This window comes from Carassius auratus, chromosome 26 (genome assembly GCF_003368295.1).
Source record: "Carassius auratus strain Wakin chromosome 26, ASM336829v1, whole genome shotgun sequence".
Taxonomy (NCBI): Eukaryota; Metazoa; Chordata; class Actinopteri; order Cypriniformes; family Cyprinidae; genus Carassius; species Carassius auratus.
The window spans coordinates 7,518,180-7,541,608 of record NC_039268.1 but is presented as its reverse complement, the minus strand read 5'-3'; the positions used below and the strand labels follow the sequence as shown (position 1 = coordinate 7,541,608).

At 34.6% G+C, this 23,429-nt stretch overlaps 1 protein-coding gene and 1 long non-coding RNA gene across 6 annotated transcripts; one reads left to right on the top strand and one right to left on the bottom strand.

Moving 5' to 3' along the window:
• Nucleotides 1-1,082: 1,082 nt before the first annotated feature.
• Nucleotides 1,083-15,566, bottom strand: LOC113044211 (E3 ubiquitin-protein ligase MARCH1-like). 5 transcript variants are annotated; one of them, XM_026203970.1, is made up of 8 exons: nt 15,404-15,566; nt 15,000-15,218; nt 7,712-7,753; nt 7,544-7,623; nt 5,659-6,327; nt 5,402-5,582; nt 3,869-4,016; nt 1,083-2,592 (listed from the first exon to the last, which is right to left on the bottom strand). In XM_026203970.1, exons 1-8 carry the CDS (start codon nt 15,473-15,475, stop codon nt 2,288-2,290), a joined length of 1,716 nt encoding a protein of 571 aa, XP_026059755.1. In that variant the 5' UTR covers nt 15,476-15,566; the 3' UTR covers nt 1,083-2,287. The 5 variants fall into 5 exon arrangements, with proteins under 5 accessions (XP_026059755.1, XP_026059756.1, XP_026059757.1 ...); XM_026203971.1 differs by having other exon boundaries at nt 1,083-2,562; XM_026203972.1 differs by having other exon boundaries at nt 15,000-15,566.
• Nucleotides 15,567-19,888: 4,322 nt separating this feature from the next.
• LOC113044210 (uncharacterized) lies at nt 19,889-22,967 on the top strand. The gene is made up of 4 exons (XR_003275856.1): nt 19,889-20,126; nt 20,311-20,373; nt 21,439-21,570; nt 21,656-22,967. It is a non-coding gene; the product is annotated as an uncharacterized LOC113044210 (long non-coding RNA).
• The last annotated feature ends 462 nt before the right edge of the window (nt 22,968-23,429 follow it).

Genomic DNA, 23,429 nt, shown 5'->3' with positions numbered 1-23,429 from the left:
GTTGTTCTAAAACAAGAACACATTTAGGTTTTAGGACAACTTTGATGAAAGTTTTTGATCCATTTCAGATGTTGACTCGTGTTACTCGTGTATATATATATATATAAATTCTGAATAAATATTTTTCACACATCACAGCCACCGTATCTATAAGTCTTATATCCCATTGAAATAAAAGGTGAAATTATGATAACCAGGATATGGATGTATGGTGTTTTCCTTGCCAACTGTAAACAAACTATAAAACTTTTTACAGATCACTGAAAACACAATTACGGGGCCCCGCACATGACATGCAATAGAAAGTAAAGAAGTTGTGTGCACTATTTATTAATTAGTTCCCTCAATCTACTAAAGCGTGCACACGATTACTACTATCGAGTGAACGAAATAGTAATTGTGTGCATGTTTTAGTACATTGAGGGAACAAATTAGTAAATTGTGCACACAGTTGACCTACTATTTTTTCCTGTATGTCATGTGCGGGGCTTCATACAAAATGAATGATGTTAACATGATTAAAGAATACAAGCTATTTACCAGTGCTTGTCTGATTCCTAATTTGTAACACCTGTCTCTGGTTTCCTTGAAGACTTTCAGGCCTGGTTTCAGAGACAAGGCTTAGACTAATTCAGGATTGGGCCATAGTTCAATTAGGACATTTAATTCTAATTCTTATAAACGTGCCTTCTAAAAAAAAAAAAAAAAAAAGAAAGAAAACCATTACAGGTGTGCATTTTCAGACAAAATAAAAGGCATCGATATATTTTAAGAGAAGTCAAAGCAAGTTTCTTTCAGTTGAAAGAGCTCAGATTTAGATTTTAGTTGGAATTAGGCTTAAACCTTGTCTGCGAAACCGGGGGATAATCTAATTAATTCTATTCATTTGTAAGGTGACTCTCCTCATCTTTACCTGATCCAAGAGTTTAAGAGATTGAGGAAAAGATAGCTTGAATAATCACTGCTGTAACTGCCATGTTCACCCCTGGTCTCCTGTCATTTTCAGATGTCACTGAGATTTTACTAATCTATGGAGTAGGAGAGAACACCTAAACCACCTCAGAACTAGTTGTAAATTATTTTGCTTAGATCTAACCAGTAATATATGGTATGTAGGCTTTAGAACAGGGCTGCCAGTTGATTAAGGCAAGACACCCCAGGTGAAAAGGATAACACAATTAAAGGATTAGTTCTTCCCAAAATACAAATTTGCTGAAAAGCTACTCATTATCAGGCTATCTGAGATGTAGATGAGTTCGTTTCTTCATCAAAACAGAAATTTATCAGCTGTTTGGACTCATTCAGACAGCACCCATTCACTGCAGAGCAAGAGATGTAATGAGATGAAACAAATTAATCTACATCTTGAATAACCCGAGAGTGACTAAATGGAAATTTTTGCTAATCTTTTAGATATCACCAAACTTCTCGTTGATTGTTTACATAAAAAAAAAAAATCTGTTTTGTAATAAGTTTTCTGAAATGTTATGTTTGAAAATACAAATGTAACTAAATATGCACTAATATACAGAATAGAAATCCAAACATTAGCTAAAACCAGGATCAAAATTCTTGTTTCATTTTGTTGACACAGTCAAAGATTACTGGGGGGATTCTGAACATCTCTGTTTATCACTTAATAAATCAGAAAACACTGTCAACAGTCAAAAAAATAATGTTTTTAACCATGTTTTTAGGAGTAAATTATTGTATAAATACAGGCAACTAATACATGAACAAACCTGTAGTAACTCATAAAAAACTCTTTGAAAAAAGGCCTTGAAAGATATGTTTTGTAATTGAAAGTGCAAGAAACACTGAAATGTGTATTTCTGATGTCACCCTATACTGAAACATTATGGAAAGCCAAATTGGTCAAAATCTCAGCATTGACCAGTGCTTGAAAAATATTTTTGATTATAGTGTCTTGCCTTTTTAATCGACTTAATGATTGAAGGTTGTTAAAGCTTAAATGGCTCAGATAATAGGGAAATACCTTATTACACTATTTAAGAATGGATCAAATGTGATAATGTTTTGTATATAGCAAATTGCTCACAACTAAAAGAATGGTTTATCCCAAAATAAAGATTTTGTCATTGAGCCATTCCTTTAATGTTATAATTTGACCGCCCTATATGAACTTTTTACATAAGTTTACCCACCCGCTAATAAAAATTAAAAAGTGCCTTTGTTTTATATAAATCACATCAATTCTGTCAAATACACCAGAAGCCCTTTCCTAAACTTTTCAACTACTGAGATTCAGAGTAGCAAGCATCCATCGTCAAACAGGGGCCATTTCCACTCCTGTGTTTGTTTGTGTCTGAGGAGCGGGAGCCTCCGGTGTCCCGTTGCTCTGGGTGACTGGGGGCGGCCTGTTCTCTCCGTTGCGGATGGTATCGGGGCAGTTCTGTACAAAGATGATCCTGTTGAAAGCCTTCAGCCTCCTCCAAAGCTGCAGGTAGACTTTGCACTGAATGTACATGAAGATAAGTCCTCCAGCAAAGCCAACCGCCACCACGATGAGCTTGGTCCAGAACGGCCAATCCAGCACCCCTACTGCATTGAGAGGGGACAAACGCACCAAGGCTGTGTGTGCAATGACAGCATGGCATGGAATTACAGCACTCTATTATATTATCTTACAGCTACTCTGAATGACACATGGCTATATGGTCCCAACATTACAGTAGCCTACTTCATCATTTCATTAAATGCTGCAGTAATTATTATTATGATTTTTTTTTTGTTGCCTCTTACTTGTTCCAATTGTCTTGGACTATATATTGATACTTGCTGGTCTAGAAGAATTAATTCTTTGTTAATCGCTGCTGCTGCTTCAAATTAAATAGCTGTACAGTTTTCAGTTTTATGAGACTATGAGTTTTGTTCTAGAACAAAATACATTCAGTTAAATTGCACCTAAAATATAGATTCTGTTTAAAAACTGGACACCCATGTTAAAATAGTTTTCCAAATCAGCCTACAAAATTATTTCATGACTGAACAGCTCTTTAGATCAGCATTTACCAAAAAAGGACCGTCTTGGATTCAATGCTCTCTTCTATTCTAGTTCTATTCAATTTTTGGTGCAATGGAAAGGAAGTATGAAAATGATTCTAGTAATATTTGAATGTAAACAATAAGTTAAGTTCAGATCAGGGTTAACTAAAACATTTTTTTTTCATTAAAATAGATGTTAACAAAAATAACATAAAAACCCATATAAAACTAATTCAAGACATTAAGCAAAACTATATTAGTGTCTCATTCAAATAAAATGGTATTAGATGCTGACCATCTTTACATTCTTAACTGGAATGCAACTTGTTTTTTAACTTAAAATAGCAAGACATAGCAGATCATGTGATCTTAAAATGCCAGCAACTAACTAATATATATATATATATATATATATATATATATATATATATATATATATATATATATATATATATATATATATATTTGAATTAAGAATTATGAATACATATATATATTTATTCATAATTCAAATATTTTTTTTATATTTTAAATGTTAATATTAATTTTAGTTTACATTCTAGTAATTTTGTTGTCATTTTTATAAGTTTTTATTTTCATAACTTTATTTTTGTTTCAGTTTTAGTAATTTTAACTGATGTTTACTTCAGCTTAGGTTTATTTCAGTAAGATGCCAAGGCAAAATTAAAATCTTTTCATCTAATATTTATATTTTATTTTGTTTAGGCTTTATGTAGATGACCGATTATTTTTGTTCAATACAACATTCCAGCTGTAATAAACTATGACATAATAACAGTGGATCCTCTAGCAAATGTTATAACCTATGCATAAATATAGGCTACAGTGTGAGTGTGTTTACCATTGTCCTTGCCTTGGTGGATCTCTTCAGCTGTGCGGTCAATCAGAACGTAGAGTGACCAGATGACACACACCACAGCAGCCAGGTGAAAAGTCACAGAACAGAAGATCTTCCGCCGCTCGCTCGTAGACATCTGTAGTTTTTCCCACTAAAAAAAATTAAAAACCAACAAGGGTCCAGAGCTTTATGAATCCATTCCTTTCATGTAATTATTATTTTAGCCACTATGTGGCAGCACAGGCTATGTGCGTGCTGACCTTCACAATACATCCACATTCAAAATAATCTGCTCTATAAACCGAGTTATTATGAGTTACTAAGGTAAGCATTGCTTCTATTGCTGCGCATCTCCCTTTTGAACAACCCCCTAATCATTTAAACACTGGTGTGTAGCTCAAACATCATTTTTGCTGTAGGCATAAATGATCTAATTTTCTTTTTTAAATTATAGCTTTGTGCTCTATAAATATGCTTAAAAATGATGAAAGTCACTGAAAGCCATACACGCCATACACAGTGTCGCTATGGAAACACAGCACAGTAGGTTGTGATCAAGCTCGGGAAGCAGAGATGAAAATGTTTTTTTTTTTTTTATATATATATGTGGTTTTTAATTATTTTTGTTCAAAATACAAAGGGTATTTTATTTATATTTTGAAATTCTGAAATGTCTCATTGAAGGGGTCATCAAACTGTTTTTCAAGCCGGAGAACTGTTACAAATTGTATTCAAATGAGATTAGCATTTTAAGCTTGTTCTATAATAACACGTTTATACCATATTCAGGTATTTCCAATATTATAATGCCTCAAATCAGAAGCCATTAAAATAATCATTAATATTGGACAATATCACATTCTTGTTCCTTTCATTTCACGTATTAAACACTACCGTTCAAAGTTTGGGGTCGGTACGATTTTTTTAACCATCATGCTTGCCAAGTAATATTAGTAAAACAGTAATATTATCAAATATCATACTTTAAAATAACTTTATTGTATTATATTTTATTTTAAAGTGTTCCTGTGATGGCAAAGCAGAATTTTCATCAGCCATTACTCCAATTTTAGTGTCACATGATCCTTCAGAAACAATTCTAATATTCTTAAATGTTTCACTGTTATTATCTCTGTTGAAAATAGCTGCTGCTTAAATGAATAGTTCACCTTAAAAATGTAAATGATGTCATCATTTACTCACCCTCATGTTGTTACAAACCTGTATAAGTTTCTTTCTTATGTTGAACACAAAAGATGATATTTTGAAGAACCAAACAGTTGTTGACTTTCCGTAGACTTCAATAGAAGGGAAAGAAATACTACGAAAGTCAATGGGGACCATTAACAGTTTGATTACCAGCATTCTTCAGAATATCTTCTTTTATGTTCAACATAAGAAAGAAACGTTTACAGGTTTGGAACGACATGAGGGTGAGTATATGATGACAACATTTTCATTTTTAGGGTGAACATACGCTGCCACTGATGTTTAATAAAACAGGATCTGAGCTGCTCAGAGAAGTGTGTGTGTTACCTTGCGCAAAGGCTTGAGGTGTGTCTCCATGATGAAGTCATATTTGCACAGCTCACAGCAGCGTGTGTCGGAGCTCCTGATCCACTGGTGCAGGCAGCCCTGGTGCACAAAACGCAAACTTCCTGTGCAATGGCAAGGGGTGATGAGCGGACACTCCTCGTCACCTTCACAGTGACAGATCCTGCACAAACAAAAACCCATCAGCTGCTCGTTCGTTTAACCTCACGCGCTCATCCATCTCTATCACGCTCTCTCACCTGCACACCTCTAGCTCATCATCAGTGCATGCTTGTTGCGTGGCACCATTTTGATTGATAGGAATAGTGCATTTACAAGGGGACGGGACAGACATATTTGGATCTCCTGAACCTCTTTCCTCATACGTCTTTGTAATAGGCTCTTCCTCTTCATTGGCGGTCCTATTATTACCAAGCTCATTCCCTTTTCTGTGATTGGCTGCCTGGTTTTGGCCTCTACGCTGCTCCCATTTTGACATCTTTTTATGGGCCCTGGTGTTGGAGCCCTTGCACAGTGGTGGCTGGTTCTCTTTCTGTTCCTCATCTGAGTTTACAGACATGAGCTTAGTGGTGTCCCGTTTCTCACGGGAACGTGCTTGCATGTGTTGGCCGCCGCTGCGTCTCCGTCGTGCTTTCTGGTGGCTCCAGGAGCGAGCTTCTCGGCAGCGTTGCTCGTCCTCTGAGGAGGAGTCAGAGTGTGTGTGTGTTTGCTTACGCAACCGTGAATGTCTCGGTTGATCCACACACTCTGTTGTACACCCAACGTTCCCGGTGCTCTCCCGTCGCCGGCGGATACGGCGTTTGACTTGCCGCTTTGCGTTGGGGGCGGAGTCGGAGGCGGGGTTTATGGGCATGATGGGTGTAGTCTGATCTGAGCCATCTACTTCAAGTTTAGCTCGACCACTAGAGCTGCACAACACATACACACACAGACGTATAAAAACAAAAGGGATGAAGAAGACACAACAAAGCGTGAAATGACTGATGAGTAAAAAACTTAATGGACAAATAAAAAGTAAATTTTTATTGAATGGTGGATTTTATCCCCTCATTTGCCTCATTTATCCTAACAATTCATTGTTCATTCATTTTTTTAATACATAAAACCAGGAAGAAAATGTGGCATTCAAGATGTAATTTAAAATAATTGAACATACCTTAAGAGGTATGCATTCAAATTAATACATAAAAGTCTTAGAAAGTTTAATAAAAATGTATTTTTTAATTGCATTATAGAATTATTTTAATACAAACTGATTACTAATTTCTATTATTCTTCCAGTTTGCATTAATTTCATTTAAATCTAACAATTAAATAGAAATGATTTCAAATTGTATTTTTCTATTTTGTTTCTAATTTATTAGAAAATGTTTTATAAATTATATTACTGTAATTAAATTTGTATAGTTTAATAAAAAAATTATTGTTTTGCTTTTCTAATTACGTTTATACGTTTATACTATTCTATTCTAATTTAATTGAATCATTTAATACAAAATGTTTCAAAACATTATATTCTAATTTGAAATCTTAAAAAGTAATTTAATAAAATATATTATTCTATTTTGCATGCATAATTTAATTTTATAATTAAATACCAAATCTTTTATTAATGACATTATTCTATTGTAATTTATATTATTATAATATTATTATAATACTGTTTTATAATAAATTATATTCAATTTCACACACTTAATTTAATACAAATGTTTTATAAATTATATTATTTATTTTGAAGGTGTAATGTAAATTGATTGAAATTTTATAATTTAATACAAAATGTTTGTATTAATTATATTGCTTTATTTGTATTTTTACTTTAAATAAATTTTATAATTTAATACCAAATGTTTTATAAACTGCATTATTCTATTTTGCTGTCTTTAATCTAATGGATTAAAACTCATTAAATTTAATGCATCATAATCTCAGTTTTTTTGCTAAACATTTCTTTTCACTGTTCAAAATCCTCTGTTGGTTTATTTTCTGATTATAAATAGAAAAAGACACCGACATATCACAACTCATTCCATAAAATCATATGATGTGCAAACATATAGATGAGTAAAGCACCAAACACAATCATGGTGACGCACAGCATCAGCCTATGACCACACTCACCTGCATATGTCCTGTGAGGACGGTGTAACTGATGTTTGAGAGACACTGTTCAGCACGGCTCCTGGGGTGGAACTGCTCGCCTGAAACAGCAGGTGACAAAAGTACAAAATAATATGCAATTTGTTGTCATTATGGTTGTTTTGAATAATGATGGTGTGGCTGTGTTACCTTAGATATATTGCTGGATCGACTCCCTGATCGTCTAGGTGCCTTCTCACCCAAAAGCAAACATAGAAGATTAATCATATGCTCTCTCTCTCTCTCACACACACACACACACACACACACACACACTGAAGCCATACCTTAGTTGTACAACAAAATACCTTATTCTATCCTAGCTTCAAGTATACCATTAACTATATGACCCATCTGAAACTTTGCTCTGCTTTGGGCTCAACAAATAACTTGTCTGTTGGTTTGTCTGAACAACAGCAGACAGGGAAACCTGTTTGGTATTTTTGCTGTTCAGTCTGATGATGCTAGTAGAGCAGAAATTACAAGCACTCTTTCACATATAACTCAAACCAACTGAGAATAATTGACTTTTGAAGCAGTGTTTCTGTCACATGTTTGATCAGATCTTTAATGTGACTGCGGCTTTAAGACAAACCAATCCTATTACTAAAAATAACCGCCGGATCCTAAGACCCATTTGGGTGCGTGTTCATGGTAACCAATAAACACAAAGACTATTTTTAAGATTGTTAAAGACTCTGAGTTAGATGGCAATACAAAAGGAGAGGGAATACATATGGTCTTCATTCATTCAAATGCCATTCTTAACTGGTCTGATTGTGAACCGTTCATCTGTAAATGTTATTCTCAATAGAAACATTTGATTTTGTAAACTTTAATCAAAAATGTCTCTTCTTTTGTGAACTTGCTAAACAAGTTATTAGTATTATTAACCAATAACTAAATAACTTCTTTTTAGCTAAAAGGGAATTGTTGACCTTTGGGGTATGTGAAGACCGATCTGTATTAGCATTTATTGCCACCATGTGCCTCAGGCAGAGCTGATTCCTTCTGGGCTTTTGGTGGGTCCACCTTTGCCTCTGGTCCTCACCTGGCCCATTATTAACTTAACTATCATTCCTTCAAGCTAACATACAAGAGCACACACACAAATGATCCTCTTGGGTGTATGTGAAGGTATGCTATTGCAAGCACACACATAGAACGTTTATTTCATTTTTTATTATTATATTTTTAACAATAGACCTTGCTGAAAAAAAAATGTATATTTTGAAAAAAATGTATATGTTGTGTAGCTGCAGTTAGTTAGGACAGTATTGAGCTCTGTTCTCTCTCTCCTGAAGTGACAGTATATAACCCTGAATTATTGATGTGAAAGCCGCCAGACACCAACATCTGATCAGCTCATAAATATTTTATACACCCACAGTGTATCTTTTAGCCAGCATAAGGTGCAACTGCATCCTCTGGGAGAAAATTATATTATATTATTATAAACATGGTTTTACGATTGTTTTGACATCAGTACCATATGATAATCATGTTTGTGCTCACATGAAATTGAAATTTCTCATCAAAGTGCACATTCATTATAGTTCTATATTTCTACTCGGTCAACAGTTGTCTCTTTTATTTTTCCTGAGACATTACTGGAGAACCATCTGAAATAACACTCTTCTGGATGCTTTTCCACAGGCTTTAGAATTAGATTCAAACACATTCTATGGTGTGTAATGCACTTTATGGATTCATTTTCTACATAAAAGCCTTTCACTCTTCACAGCCTCTGTACTGAATGATAACACGACTTCCTCGCTGGAAAAAAAATAGCGCTCATTCATCTAGTCTAAAAATTCTATATTCTGACAATACATGTAAAACTAGCTTTTTATTGATATTTTCTCACTATTGATGCAGTCTGCTCTGTAAAATAGCATCACCATTCTTTCGACTGTTTGATTTGATTTTCTGTTGTATTCAAAATAATATATATATGGTTGCTAATCACAGAGCTCTATTTAACAAATGTATCTTAATATAAAGCTCAATGAAGCTTTGAAACAGGGAGCATTAACTGTGGTCATATCTGATTCTATTTCTATTTCTAGCTTCTACATCTGAGAACAAATCTAACCACACGTATCATCAAAGGACTACTTTCTCCTAAACCTTTCCTTTCTGGAATGTGAATAATTTACCGAATCCAGGTCACTGTAAATGCTGACCAGAATTAATCTAGAACATTCTAAAATCCCTGTAAAGACTGAGGTCTAGTTTCTGGCACATAGAAAGTCCTAATACACATTTACATGATACTACCATGACTCTTAATTCTAGTTAGGGTCAAAGATCAAGTTAGTGTTCTAAGATTAGGGTTCAAAGGTCATCACCACTGTTTGTCTCTGTCAAAATTCTCAAATCTAAATGGAAAGGTACTATGTGTTATATCATTACAAAAAAACGACAGCTTAAAATAAATAAAAAGTCATTTTGATCAACAGGCAAGTAAATACTGCTGGCACTTTTCATGAACAGGGAACTTGTAAAACAAAAAGTAAAACACAGTGCTTTTTAGGTCTTGTTTTCACCATACTGAAACATTTTTGAAACATTTATGAAAAATGTGACCATTGACAAGATTTACTTTTATTAGTCTCGGTAACTGAGCATATACATACAGACATAGAGTATTGGAAGGAAGATCAATTTCAGTTTTATTTTATTTGTAAAGCTCTTTTCACAGTTCACGTTGATTCAAGGCAGCTACACAGTAATTCATAATTTATTTATTTGTTTATAATACCTGACTGCCTTATAGTCCAAATTTAATAGGAAAGATTTATAAGGGTAGTTTACATCTGGCAATGATATAAACGGTCAACCAGTTAAAATTTTGTAAACTATCATTCAAAGGTTTGGAGTCAGACAATATTTTTAAGTCTCTTATGCTCATCAATGCTTAATTTATTTGAACAAAAATACTGCAAAAACCATAATATTGTGAAATAATATTGCAATTCCTGTGACACAAAGCTGAGTTTTCATAATTGTAATATGCGGATTAATTGTACACAGGAAACACTTCTTACTGTTTCAATGTTGAAATCAGTTATGCTGGTTAATATTTTTGTGGAAACAGTGATTTTTTTTCTCAGGTTTCTTTGATCAAAACTGACAGTACATACACTTTGCCACCTTGAAATTATAAGGTTCAATCTGCATTCTCTTTCCTGCAACAGTTTTAAAATATTGAGCTTCAAAGGTTTCGCGTTCCATTGATTTCTGAAGATAGAACCTTTTTTGTTTTCTAAAAAAAGGCCCAAAATGTACACATCTTACAAAAAAAGCATCACATTATGTAAATAAGTTGTCACAGAACATGTGAATAACTCCATTTTGACAAAAATGTCAGATAGAACCTTATAGTTCCAAGGCAACGCTTTTCTACAATAGATTTCTGTCTTTTGAACGTTCTCTTTATCAATTTAATGTGTCATTGAAGTGTTCATTTATTAAATAAATAAATTAAATTTGACCCCAAAAATTATGAATGACAGAAAAGGATGTTTTCTAGACTATGTAAATGGATTTCAATTTTTGTCAAGCAGTTTATCTGTCAAGAAAACTTAAAGCCATGCTATAATAATTTATAGTTAGTTTACTAGTCTGCAAGTCCTTCATCTCTACAAACCCATTTCCGTTACATGCACAATCAAAAAACAAAAATGTAGAATAATACAAGCATAAAAATCCAAACTGACATTCACTTACCCATAAATCCCCCCCTGTGTGTTCTATGAGCTACCAATCTGCCAAGCACCTCTGCTTGCTCTGAAGGCCGAAGCGTGCGAGAGCTCACACATGCATGTCTATGTTCTAGGCTGGGCTGGATTAGCTTCAGCTGCTTCTCTGAGGTATAATCTGTGAGTGGTTGTCTATCTCTGATCGGGCATTCATTTAGATGCACAGGGACTGGCTTCACACAGTTTCTGAGTAGGATCCTACCCTACCTATCTTTTTCTGATGTCTGAGGTAGCGTTTTCTAGCTCTGCCATCTGGAGTTCTGCTTAGTACAATTACAAGAGTCCGGACTCACCATTCTGCTTCAGAGCAGCTGTTATATGATAGATGAACCTGTCAGTGTTGAATTCATACAATCTTATGTATGCAGGTGCACATACAATGGTGACCATCCCTGGAGATCTGTGTTTGTTTAAGAGACAGTGTGCCTGCATTCAGCCAATCACAGACCGAGATTAAAGCTCCGGCTGCCATTCAAAAGCTAACTATAGACACTGGTGCATTATGGGATAATGTGCTGATGGGATACACCTGGTTACAAACTACTACTCACATGGAATCATAAACATCTCCCTAAAGATAGTAACATATAGATGCTATTTCCTGCTGGTATAGCATTTGGTCTGGTCAACAAGGAGAACTCTTTGAATAGAAGTTGAGAGCAGATTCTTTTTGTAGAAAAAAACTCTAAATTATATAACAAACTCAGTGAAATGAGATGATCCATTTAGCTAAAATAACCATCGGGCCAATAATCTGTTTGTATATCACCTGTTTAGTGCCTGATATGACAAACTTAATGCAGAATCTATGTATTAATATCCATGCATCCATCAATCACAATATAAACAGAGCAACAACACTGAACCTAATTCCACATGCATGCAAATTCAGCACAGATTACCAACCACTAAACACATACTTTCCAATTTTGTTATGAACATACAATGGTCACTGCATCATCTGTGATAGCATCAATGGAATGTTCAAAAGAACAATATTTATTAAAAATATATATTTTTTGTAATTATTATATATTGCATAAATGTTATATATATGCATAAACAAATTTTGTTGGTGTCTTGAAGTATGTGGTATCCAGTTTTCAAGATCAATGTTCAGGACACTGCTCCAGGGAAGCCCACTGAGTACCCATCACGGTGCACAAGTGAATGTGCATATGTGTGTTAGTGAGTGATCGAATATGACACTTCCAGCAGAGAGCACAGTGAATTAGACTCCCGCTAGACAGGCAGCTGTTAACTCATGGACATAGAACACGTTAAATCCAAATCCCACTCTTTCAGACAACATACTTACACACTTAAAAGTGAGTCTGAGAGTCTCCATACTGTTAAATAAGACCCTATCCTAAAGAACATAAGAACTGGAACAAGTGCTTGCTCTGCACTCAGTTCTTCTGTTACAGTGCCTGCAAGGCATTATTATCACAGAATTACTTTCTATGGTGTTTAGGGTTAAGGATGGGAACACCCCCCTAATATTAAGAAGTAATTTCTTCATGTAAACGTTTGTGCTGCTGCCTGCTGACATAAATGATGGATGAAAACAGCAACTTGCTCCAAAAAAGGTGTGCTGTTGATGAGATTTCTGCCTGTCAGATCTTTTTATGGGTTCAAAACAACATCATTACTGAAGTAGAACAGAGTTATATTTAGGGGCCAGAATATCATAGACTTGCTCTTTTGACTTAGAAATCATAAGCAACCACCTAGTAACCACTAGTCAGATCGACTTCCACTTACAGTGAAATAAAGACCACAAAACTTAGTAACAACACAGCAACATATTAGCATGGTGATAACTTTTGCACAGAGTAAGCACCACAATTATTTTCTTTCTTAAACTTCTAGATTTTTTAACTGTGTTTGAGCTGCTCAATATTCAAACACCATATATTCACATTTTATTTTGTACATAATTTCAGCCATAAAGAAATTTAGTGATTAATTTTTTCTCTTTTTTCTATTATGTAAAATTATTTTCTGCTTTAAATTCATTTTAAATAAGTACATTTTTTTATCATTTTAAAAGTTTTAAAATTGCTTGTTTTATTCTTGTTATTATTTTTCTTCATTATTATTTTACTATCGTTTTTGTAAAGCACTTTGAATTACCATTGTGTACAAAATATGCTACAGAAATAAACTTGCCTTGCCTTGCCTTTATTGCATCCATAACTGAATTGAGATTGATTTTTCTTAAATTTTAAATGAAGCAGAATTAAAATTCAAATGTTATTTTTAGTCAAGAATTTGAAATGAACTTTGTAAATGGCTTCACAAAGCCTTTACTTTAAAAATATTTTAAAAGTCTTAATCTGACTTAGTTTCTATATACCTCTTAAATGAATGATCAATTATTTAATGAATACTGTGTTGAATTTTTTTATTATAATTCAGTGCAATCTAATTCTTCAATTTCAATTTAACCTTCAGTGCATATGTTCATTTCTATTCAAATGCACACTCATGAACTAAGGGAGCCAATTCTTAAAATATGAATTTTGCCCAATTTCAGGCATGGTATTTCATTCAGGACATTCAAATCTAATTTTATGCATTATTCTCATATCTTTTAATATGTCCTTCATGCTAGTCAAATGTTAAACACATGATTTTAAACTCAAAATGGCCATTATAGTACCTTTAAAGCTGCATTCTTTCATTGACGTAATAAACCCTAAATGTCTTCACAGTATACTATCCATCTATGACCATACTGTTGATAAATGTAAATATACAAACTAATTTGCACAGGACTGATCAAAATCTGAGCAATCCAGTGAAATGTATTCTAATACTTGCAAAAAATCTGTGTTTATTCAGTGGCTATTAATTACGCATCTGGATAATTATTTCAAAGACATAACAACCTATACAATTATCATGGGTAATGCTACAAAGTGTCTAAACCGATACTGAATATATTTCAGATTTAAAAATGGAAATATTTTACAAATCCAGAGATTACTTCCTCAAAGTGACTTGAGCTGAGATTTTTGCCAGCACTTGCCATCTTTGTGTATGCATCCAGCAGTCAGCAAACATACTGTGGATGTGCCATCTGAGCCTAAGAATATCTTGACTATAATGCATCAAATATCAAAAAATGTCCTGGATATTAGAAACACTCACACAGCTGAAACAAACTGAACTGCAAGCATGCTGCAGCCACATGATGGAAAAGCATGTCTGATTTACAATGTACTTGAAAGAAATGTCAATAACCCTGAAGAGGGTAAAATATAAAGTGTCTATTTATAGCATAAATTTATTTTCCAATACAACTCTGCCCAGCTCTTGCTCTAGGCTACATAAGACTGAGTCATTTTTTTACCCTCACTTCTGAAAAGGATTTGCTTGTGTTGGCATTTGCTTGTGTAGATCTCACAGATGTATGCAAACTAAATATCACAAATCTTATTATAGGACAACATGCATAACTTACAACTTGTACAACAGTGACCATGATGTGCTATTGTTCTACAGAAGCTATCAAAATACTAACTAGTATTTTCAGACCATACCACATGGAAAACCATGGATGGCTACATCTGTATCATAAACAGAACTCTAATTGCTATCAGACAAACTATTTGTTCTGAAAACTCCACAGTCATCACAGGTTCTCTGTGTTAAATCTTTGTACTTGCCTCATTCTCTTTACTCTTGTCTCTATTCCGGCTGGAACTATTGGTAGTCTCCTTGGCGATGGGCACAACGGATATCTGATGCACAGGCATGCTAGCAGTGCTCAGGACTGCGGGATACCTCGCTGCCTTCAGCCCACCGAAGACAACACACTCACACCATCCTGAGGGTCGGCATGGAAACAAAGAATAAGACCCGTTCCAGAGCTCGTATGCACGCTCCTACAGACACATGCATGAATCAGGTTAAGTATCCCGGCTAAGAACTTAGACTTCAGCTGCAGAGCTGGTCGTCACATCCCCCAAAAAAAGCTGAAGCCGACCTCTCTCGTTCTACCTGATTGATTTGTGACAGGGGAAAGAGAGAGACAGACTCACAGAAAGAGCTAATTTAAATTCTACTCCACCTGAGAGCTACAGTGATGCCTCACTTTATGAATGTGTGTGTGTTTGTGTGTGTTAACCTGACCTGTAAACATGTTGCTGAGAGGACTTAGGGGTTATTTTAGCTCCAAATCTCCTCCCTCCAGGAGCAGCGTGGGATGGAGCAGCCAGCTAATCAGCTTACAACCCCAGGGACTGCACACAACCTCAGCTACTGGAACACACACTCACACCATCCACACACACACACTGGACTAAACACACTAGCTTGTAACATTTGAACTGTTAAATGCTTAAATTATAAAAACAGCTGGGGAGAGTTATACTTTCTCAGCCTGTGTGTGTGTGTGTATGTACATGTGGAGTTCTGCCATGAAACTCAATAATATACTCTAATATAATCATGTCATTATTCAAATGGTAGAGCCAGTTGGTTTTACTTGCATCAGCAGCCAATGAGCAACATTCAAATACTTGGCTAGTGCTTCCTGTAGCAGTTGCAGAGTGCTTTAGAAACCCTCCACCTGCCCCAGCTCCATCTGTATGGATCTGATGCGGGGTAATTTCAAGTATGCAGTCATAAGTAGCATGGGTATATTTTTTAGCAATAGCCAACAATACATTAAATGGGTCAAAATGATAGATTTTCCTTTATACCGATAATCGTTTGGATATTAAGTAAAGGTCATGTTCCCTAAAAATATTTAGTAAATTTCCTACCGTAAATACATCAAAACATTTGATCAGTAATATGCATTGCTTTGGACAACTGTTAATGCAATTTTCTCAATAATTGTTTATTTTGCACCCTCAGATTACAGATTTTCAAATAGTTGTCTCTCGGCCAAATATTGTCCTATTAAACAACCTAACAAACCATACATCAATGGAAAGCTTATTTATTTAGCTTTCATATGATGTATATATCTCAGTTTCAAAAATGGACCCTTATGAATGGTTTTGTGGTCCAAGGCCACATATGAGGGTTATTTCATGTAATGAAAATAATATAAATATGTTAATTATTATGAAAATTAATATAAATACACACACACATATGGAGCTGCAGTATGCTCACAGAAGCATGTCAGTGGATGTATTGACAGCACACATAAATTAAAGGGGAAGTTTAATGCTATTTCATGCATTCTGACTTATTTACACTGTTAAAGAGTTGGATTCTCATGCTAAACAAAAAACGAGTTAGACATATAACTGAGTAATTCTGTGCCAAAGACACTCCTTCAGGATCTGTAAAAGTTTCGGAAAGTTTAAGTCAAGTATGGCCCTGTATGACATCATAAATGGCGTAAATTCCTTATAGACCCTTCTCTCTGAAAAACACGACATGTGCACACCATCCAGAAAGAGAGTCTTTGGGTTTATGAAGGATGCAATACTATGCTATAGTTACTCAATATTAACATGAGATTTGCAGAAACTGTGTCTGCTTTAACAGCAGGCAACCAATTGTAAACAACATTGCTTGCATAATTGAATATTCAATTAAATATAGTTTTTATTACTGTAGAAACCAATTTATATACATAAATGTAATTTATATATACTGAATAATCTCATAACCTGACTACCCACGGCTGATTATCAACCCAAGGAGCAAACACTGAAACAGAAAACAAATAAAGGCACCTATATATAGTCCATTAGTTATGCTGAACTGAACCTGGATATAAAACTACTATCATACTCAGAAGAAGAGATGCTGTGAGATGTAATTTCACTCATTTATAGAAACAAGACAAGTCTTAACCTTTATAAAGAATATCTCTTTGGAGATCTTTTGAGACTTTAGTCTTTGAAACTTTACTGATCTTTTTTATCCATCAAGAGCTTGTAACACTCCAAAGAGAAAAGAAAATGTTTAATTGCATCATATGACCCCTTTAAACATTCTAAAATCACAATACAACTACTTGAAATGTGAAATTGCTCAACATAAGGCTAAAAACCTCTTAAAATCACTGTCAAATTATGCTTAAATCAAGAGAAAAAATCGGACAGTTGGATATGGAAAAATAAACTTAATTCAAAGGAAAAACAAGATGTGGAACACATTTTCATGCCTTGCACATAGGAGGGAGTCATTTTTTTGTCTCTCCATTTTCCCTCTTGTGAAATGCTCATAATTACAAACAAATCAACATGTCAGCATACAGTTTCTCTCTCTTTTACTGTCCTTCTCATGATCCATCAAAGCTGTCTGTTTATTTCAATTGATTTGTTAAACTGACTGCCCCCAAGAGGCTCTTAAAAAAAACATCTCTAAAGTTTTTTCAAAGCCATGGCTAGAGATCAGATACGCTAATTCAGCTAAGGGTTAGATTTGCAATCTTGTCAAGTCTAGTCTCAGTTGATGTCAAATACAACTTTGGTGAGATACATAAAAAAGAAAAGTAAAAAAGAAAAACCCTTTAAATAATCCATCAAAGATCTTTTATTCGAAAGGAGAAAAGGGAATGTGAATCATTTTATGATTTATTTAAAAACATTGCATTTGGTCCTTCAAAATGTTCTTCTTTGTCACTTTTTCTGAACAAATTCTAATGATAACATTCTTCTAATGAACATGCAATACGATCCTGAAAAAGAGAAATTCTGGTCTATAATCCAGCCTGTTTTATGGTTCTAAATCAGAGGTGTTTAGACTAATCAATGTTTTTCAGGTTCATTTGAAAGTTACAGGCAGGTTTGACAAAAGGGCCATGCACACCTATGTAAGGTGTATACACACACACACACACACACACACACACACACACATATATATATTGGTATTCAAGTCCAGTCTGGCCAGAAATAATTGGACATGCTGAGACAGTCTGCATGGATTTCCAACTTATAGGCTAAATGCACAACAGGACATTCCTAGCATGCTGACTATTTCGATAAGGGACAGTCAGGCTGGGATTTGTAGGATCATGACTGAGTTTACATCTTCTTGCATTTGTATTTGGTATCCAGGGTGCAGCCATCGTTACTCTCACCATGCAATATGAGCCACTCATTGCAGTTACCCCCTCATCATATTACAGCATCACCTGTGTACAAACAGGTGGAACCAAATAAAAATGTACAGCGCCCAAAGACTTCAACGTGGACACCTGTATGTGCGATAGTACATGTAAGTAATTGGTTTTCTAATTAAATTAAGTGTTAACTTCCCTGGTTGTGTTGTTGTGATCCAAACGTTTGTACAAGTGCTGGAGTGTTTTGTTGTTGCAGTGTTTCTCATTTAGATCTGTGCCGTTTGATGAGCTCAGATTATGTGTCAGTTGTGTTATTTTGATAATATGCCAATGTTGTTATAGTATTTCTGCCGCAGTGGTGCTGAAGTATCAGTGATGCCCTGATTTTGCACTGAGTTTATGTTTGTTCATTCAAAAGAAGCAGATGGCATCTCCCTTCACAGAGATGGAGTGGTACACTGTTCTCTTCTCTCTGGTAGTGTTCAGTTTTTTTACCCTGTATGGCCTAATACAGGAGAGATGTGTGCAGACTACAGGTATGAGTAATACACATAAGCAACAATCGTTCTGTGTCACAAATGATTTGGCTATGGCTGTCACCTCATTGGAAGAGAAGATTGTCAGTAATTAATTATCAGTAAATAACTAATAATGGCTTTGTTAGTCACAAAAAGTTATCATATGACTAAAAGAGACTTGAAGTAGATAGACCTTTTTTTTCTCACCAGTTTTCACCAGTGTTGAGGAGTAACTAGTTACATGAAGTTATCAGAATGACTTAATTTAATTACAAAATAAATGTAACTGTATCGCCAAACTACACTGTGCTACTAGCTTATCTAAAGAATCTAAATATTTACTGTACGAGTATAATCTTCATCTTCATCATGTAACTTTACTGTACAACACCTACTCTTTACCAAAACATAATTATTGCATAAACTTTTTAAATTAGGACCAAACCACTGAGTCCACCTAATGATTTTCTTGGAACAATTTCAGTAGTACAAGTACATTTTTCATGTTTTACCTGCAGCAAGATGGTTGTTTGTGAGCAAAAGTGAAATGACTTTTAACAGCTCCAGGGCTTTTTAAAAAACTATACAGATGGTTCTTCCGCATTTTTCTATCCCTGCTCACAGATAACGTGATTGATCCCAGTGCATTATGGGTGTTGAAGTTTTACTACTCTTCATTTTTCAGCTCTTTTTTGTTTTCTCTAGTTGTGTAGCATCGATTTAAAACATGTTTCTACTTCATCCACAGCCAACTTTTACTTGAATAAAAAAAAAAACTCAAACAAAACCATACACAATAATTTTTGTATTCTCTAAAAACATTCTAAAATTCTAGATACTAAAAATAGGTAACCAAATCTTAAACTCAGAAGTAATAAAAACACTGACAGGACATTGTCATAATTTTTCAAATATCCCCAAGTACTGCAAATATTTGCATATAGCCTATAATTACCATAGCCTAAAAAAACAGGTTCAACTAGTTTCAAAAGTGACGTGGCATTCTTGGTTTGTTCTCTTCTTATTTTACTAAAAAGACAATGAGGATATCAAAGAAAGAGTTGAGGAGCCACTCATCGTCTGAGTCCACCTGAAGGCCTCTCCATACTCGAGAATGATTTCATGCGACGTGGACCAGGATCAGTCATGACGGATACTTTGCACATGACCTGACCTGTATACTGCTGCCTTAAATGCACTTGAAACCTCATCGGCTGGACTGGATCCAGCTGCGAACTCAGGTAAACAATAAAGACAGCAAGTGTATGTCTGTAGATACCTCAAGTCTGTAAAGTGGGTTTAAACATTGACGTGGTTTATAGCCAGCAGTAAGGAAGTAGGAAGAATTGGACTATGATTGCTCTGTGTCAGAAGCTGGTAAAAGCTAAGTCTAACACACAAGCATGTTTTATTCACTGTGTGCAGATTAAATTAAATGATCTACTATCGATGGGTTAAATCCTGTTGAAAGAAAGAAAGCAAAACAAGGTATTTATATCAATTTTCTCTTTCTCTGGCTACACAAATTAAGACATTAAGACATTAAACACATTAAGGCCCTATAAGAGTAATTGCTGACATCAGAAGAATGTTTTTTTATTACTATATTACTATAAGTTTGGATGATGTCATTTTAGTATTGATATTAATACGTTTTATTATAATTCTTGTTTTTTAATAATATTAACTAGCTTTTATTTTATATTTTTATTCAATTACATTTATTAATGTTTTTTTTTGGCAGCTATAGCAGGAATAACATAAGTTTAATGGGGTTTTTGTAATATATATATATATTTCGTTTAGATTCAAATTTCAATGCTTTAGTCTATTACCTTGAATGGCACTGTAATTTACATTTGTGGATGTTTCATATCCAAAAGTTTTGATCATCATATAATACTATATTTCATTTCACCAGTACAGGGCCAAATACTGCTAATTTTGGTCCTGCAACATTAACAGGCATTAGCATTGATACATAAATGTATAAATTTACATGATTAAATATTTGAAATACTTGATTCATATTGCTCATTCACACACCGCATGGAAAATATTTTTTTTAATGGCCACTCATCTGTATATTTTAGTACCATCCCTGCTCCGGTAACATACCAGCATTCATTTCATATTTCAAGCATCTACAGTTAATATTCACTTTCTACCTGATCACTGTTGGGGTTTATTTGTAATAATAACCGGCTGGCAGTACATTATCACTTATTGTGTTGCATTTACTGGTAGATATTTCTAGCTCTATATTTCAAGGCTCTTCTACAGTCGTTTGCTTTTTTCATCAACACAACAACACACAAACATCTCCAGCTGAATGTGGTTTATTGATCCAGGACACATGTGGCTTGTTAAAGGACTTTCTCTGTTCAGTCAGTCTTACATTAAAATCTTCAGGACACTGTTATTATATATTCTGTTACTATACAAAATCTTCTGTAATAGGAAACTGCTTAATGCTGTGTAATCATATCATGCTTATACCTTTCTCTCTCACTCTGTATGTGTGTGTGTGTGTGTGTATGTGTGTGTGTGTAGAGGTGGAATTCTGCGTGTTTGTTATGGATCTGTTGTTTTCAGGTTTTGAGTTGGTCTTCATCATCATTGCTTTCACTATTATGTGCTTATTTGGCCTGGCTGCTGTCTACACATACAATACAAATCGTCAAGGTAAATACCCTTTTATCTTCCCACCCAAATACTGACTGAACTAATGACTAAAACAAAATGTCACCTGTATGTGTGTGTCCCATAGATGACTACATTCAAACAGAACAGAAGAAAATACAACAAAAGAGTAACTCAATGAAGAAACAGCGAGGCATTACCAAAACCAATCAGGAGCTACCATGAACACACAAACAAACAGATTTCATATAAATACAGAATCCTTCTGTTGGTTCTCATTGAATTAAAAAGCCTGGTGCACCAAATGCAGCTAACCACTGTGTGAAGATCTCTAACACTGAAAATGGACTCGCTGTCGAGCCCATCTTTAGGTTGACCCTCAAAACCAGCTGTCTCTGATTGGCTTGAATGCATGACCCTATTTATTAACCAGTGAAGAAAGGCAAAGAGGATTTATTGAAATCGAAACCCCTCCCCTTTCCCCACCTAAATCTACTTATCATTTGTAATATAATGATTTAAATCCTGTCTGGAGCAGCTTTTATTTTTTCACACAGCTTATGCTTTGGTGGATAAACTGCTTCTAAAGTTTCTGGGTGGTGGTGGCCATTGGCAATAAAAATAGGAAAATATATTGTTGAATGTATATTGTGCAAATATTTTATACATATAGTATATTTATAGTGATGTTGTACTATTTATATAATGCATTTTGTTTGTATATTATTTATTTTTCCACAAGTATTTTTGGCTTTTATTTATATATTACAAAATATGAACATTGTCCAGAATATATATAAATATATATGAATACATTTTCTGTTATAATCTGTCCCTTTTGCTGTGCCCTAACACAAGGCATTTAACACCACTGTGCTGCAGGATAGCTACCTTATAGTCTTCTGTAATTTACATTGCACAAAAAGATCTGCTAACTAAGTGCTAACTTTGGATTATGGCATTAAGATACACTTATCTGGATCTGGAGAAGATTTTACATTGTTTCTAATTATGTATGGAAAGTGAGGTTACAGTGTCCTTTTTCAAGACCATGTGCGCTGAATGTTAAACAGCTACTTAATTTCAAGTTTAACAGTTAGAAAGGGGAAAAAGTTCACAAAATATCACTGTTCACTTACATGATTCACATATTTAAACTATACTGTGTTAAATTCCATGCATCTTCATTGATAAAATCGACATTATACAGAAAAGTAAGACTTCCATTGTCATTTCTGCTGTAAACATGGTAACAGAGCATGGGGCGCCCTCTACTGGTGATTAGCAAAACCAGCAAATCGCTAATCATGCACGCTAATTCTCAATAACTTTCTCAAAAATTCATTCTCTCCTTACTTTCCTCAATAGTGATATTCCTTAATGCAGAGAAATACAAGCATGTACATAATATTTAGTTACCAATCTGAGACAAAACTAAACTGAATAACAACCAAAAGAAGCACCTTTTGTGTATTTTTTTGTTTGTTTATGTTTTTGCATTGAATTTTAAATTTTTGTTTTTGCACTGAATTTTAAAACAGAGGACTCTAGGTGTCTGCATTTTGCAGTATAGCTGTATATGTATAGAGGAATCTACAAGGCTGGAAGTTGGAGGAAGGGAGCATGATGGGGGAGTAGTTTGGGTATGCACATCCTGGCAGTAACTTCTTGGAGTTGTAAACTGGAAAGGTGGTATTGTCTCAGTGTGTGTGTGTGTGTGTGTGTGTGTGTGTGTGTGTGTGTGTGTTGTCAAGGGAGGGTAGTAATCTAGTTGTGGAGGAAGAAAGGTTATAGGGAATGCCACTCTTATCTGCTATTGCAACAGTCAACAAAGCTACACACTGATAACACTTCCTGTTACACTGAACCAATCATATACAAACGCACTTGGCAGCAACAAT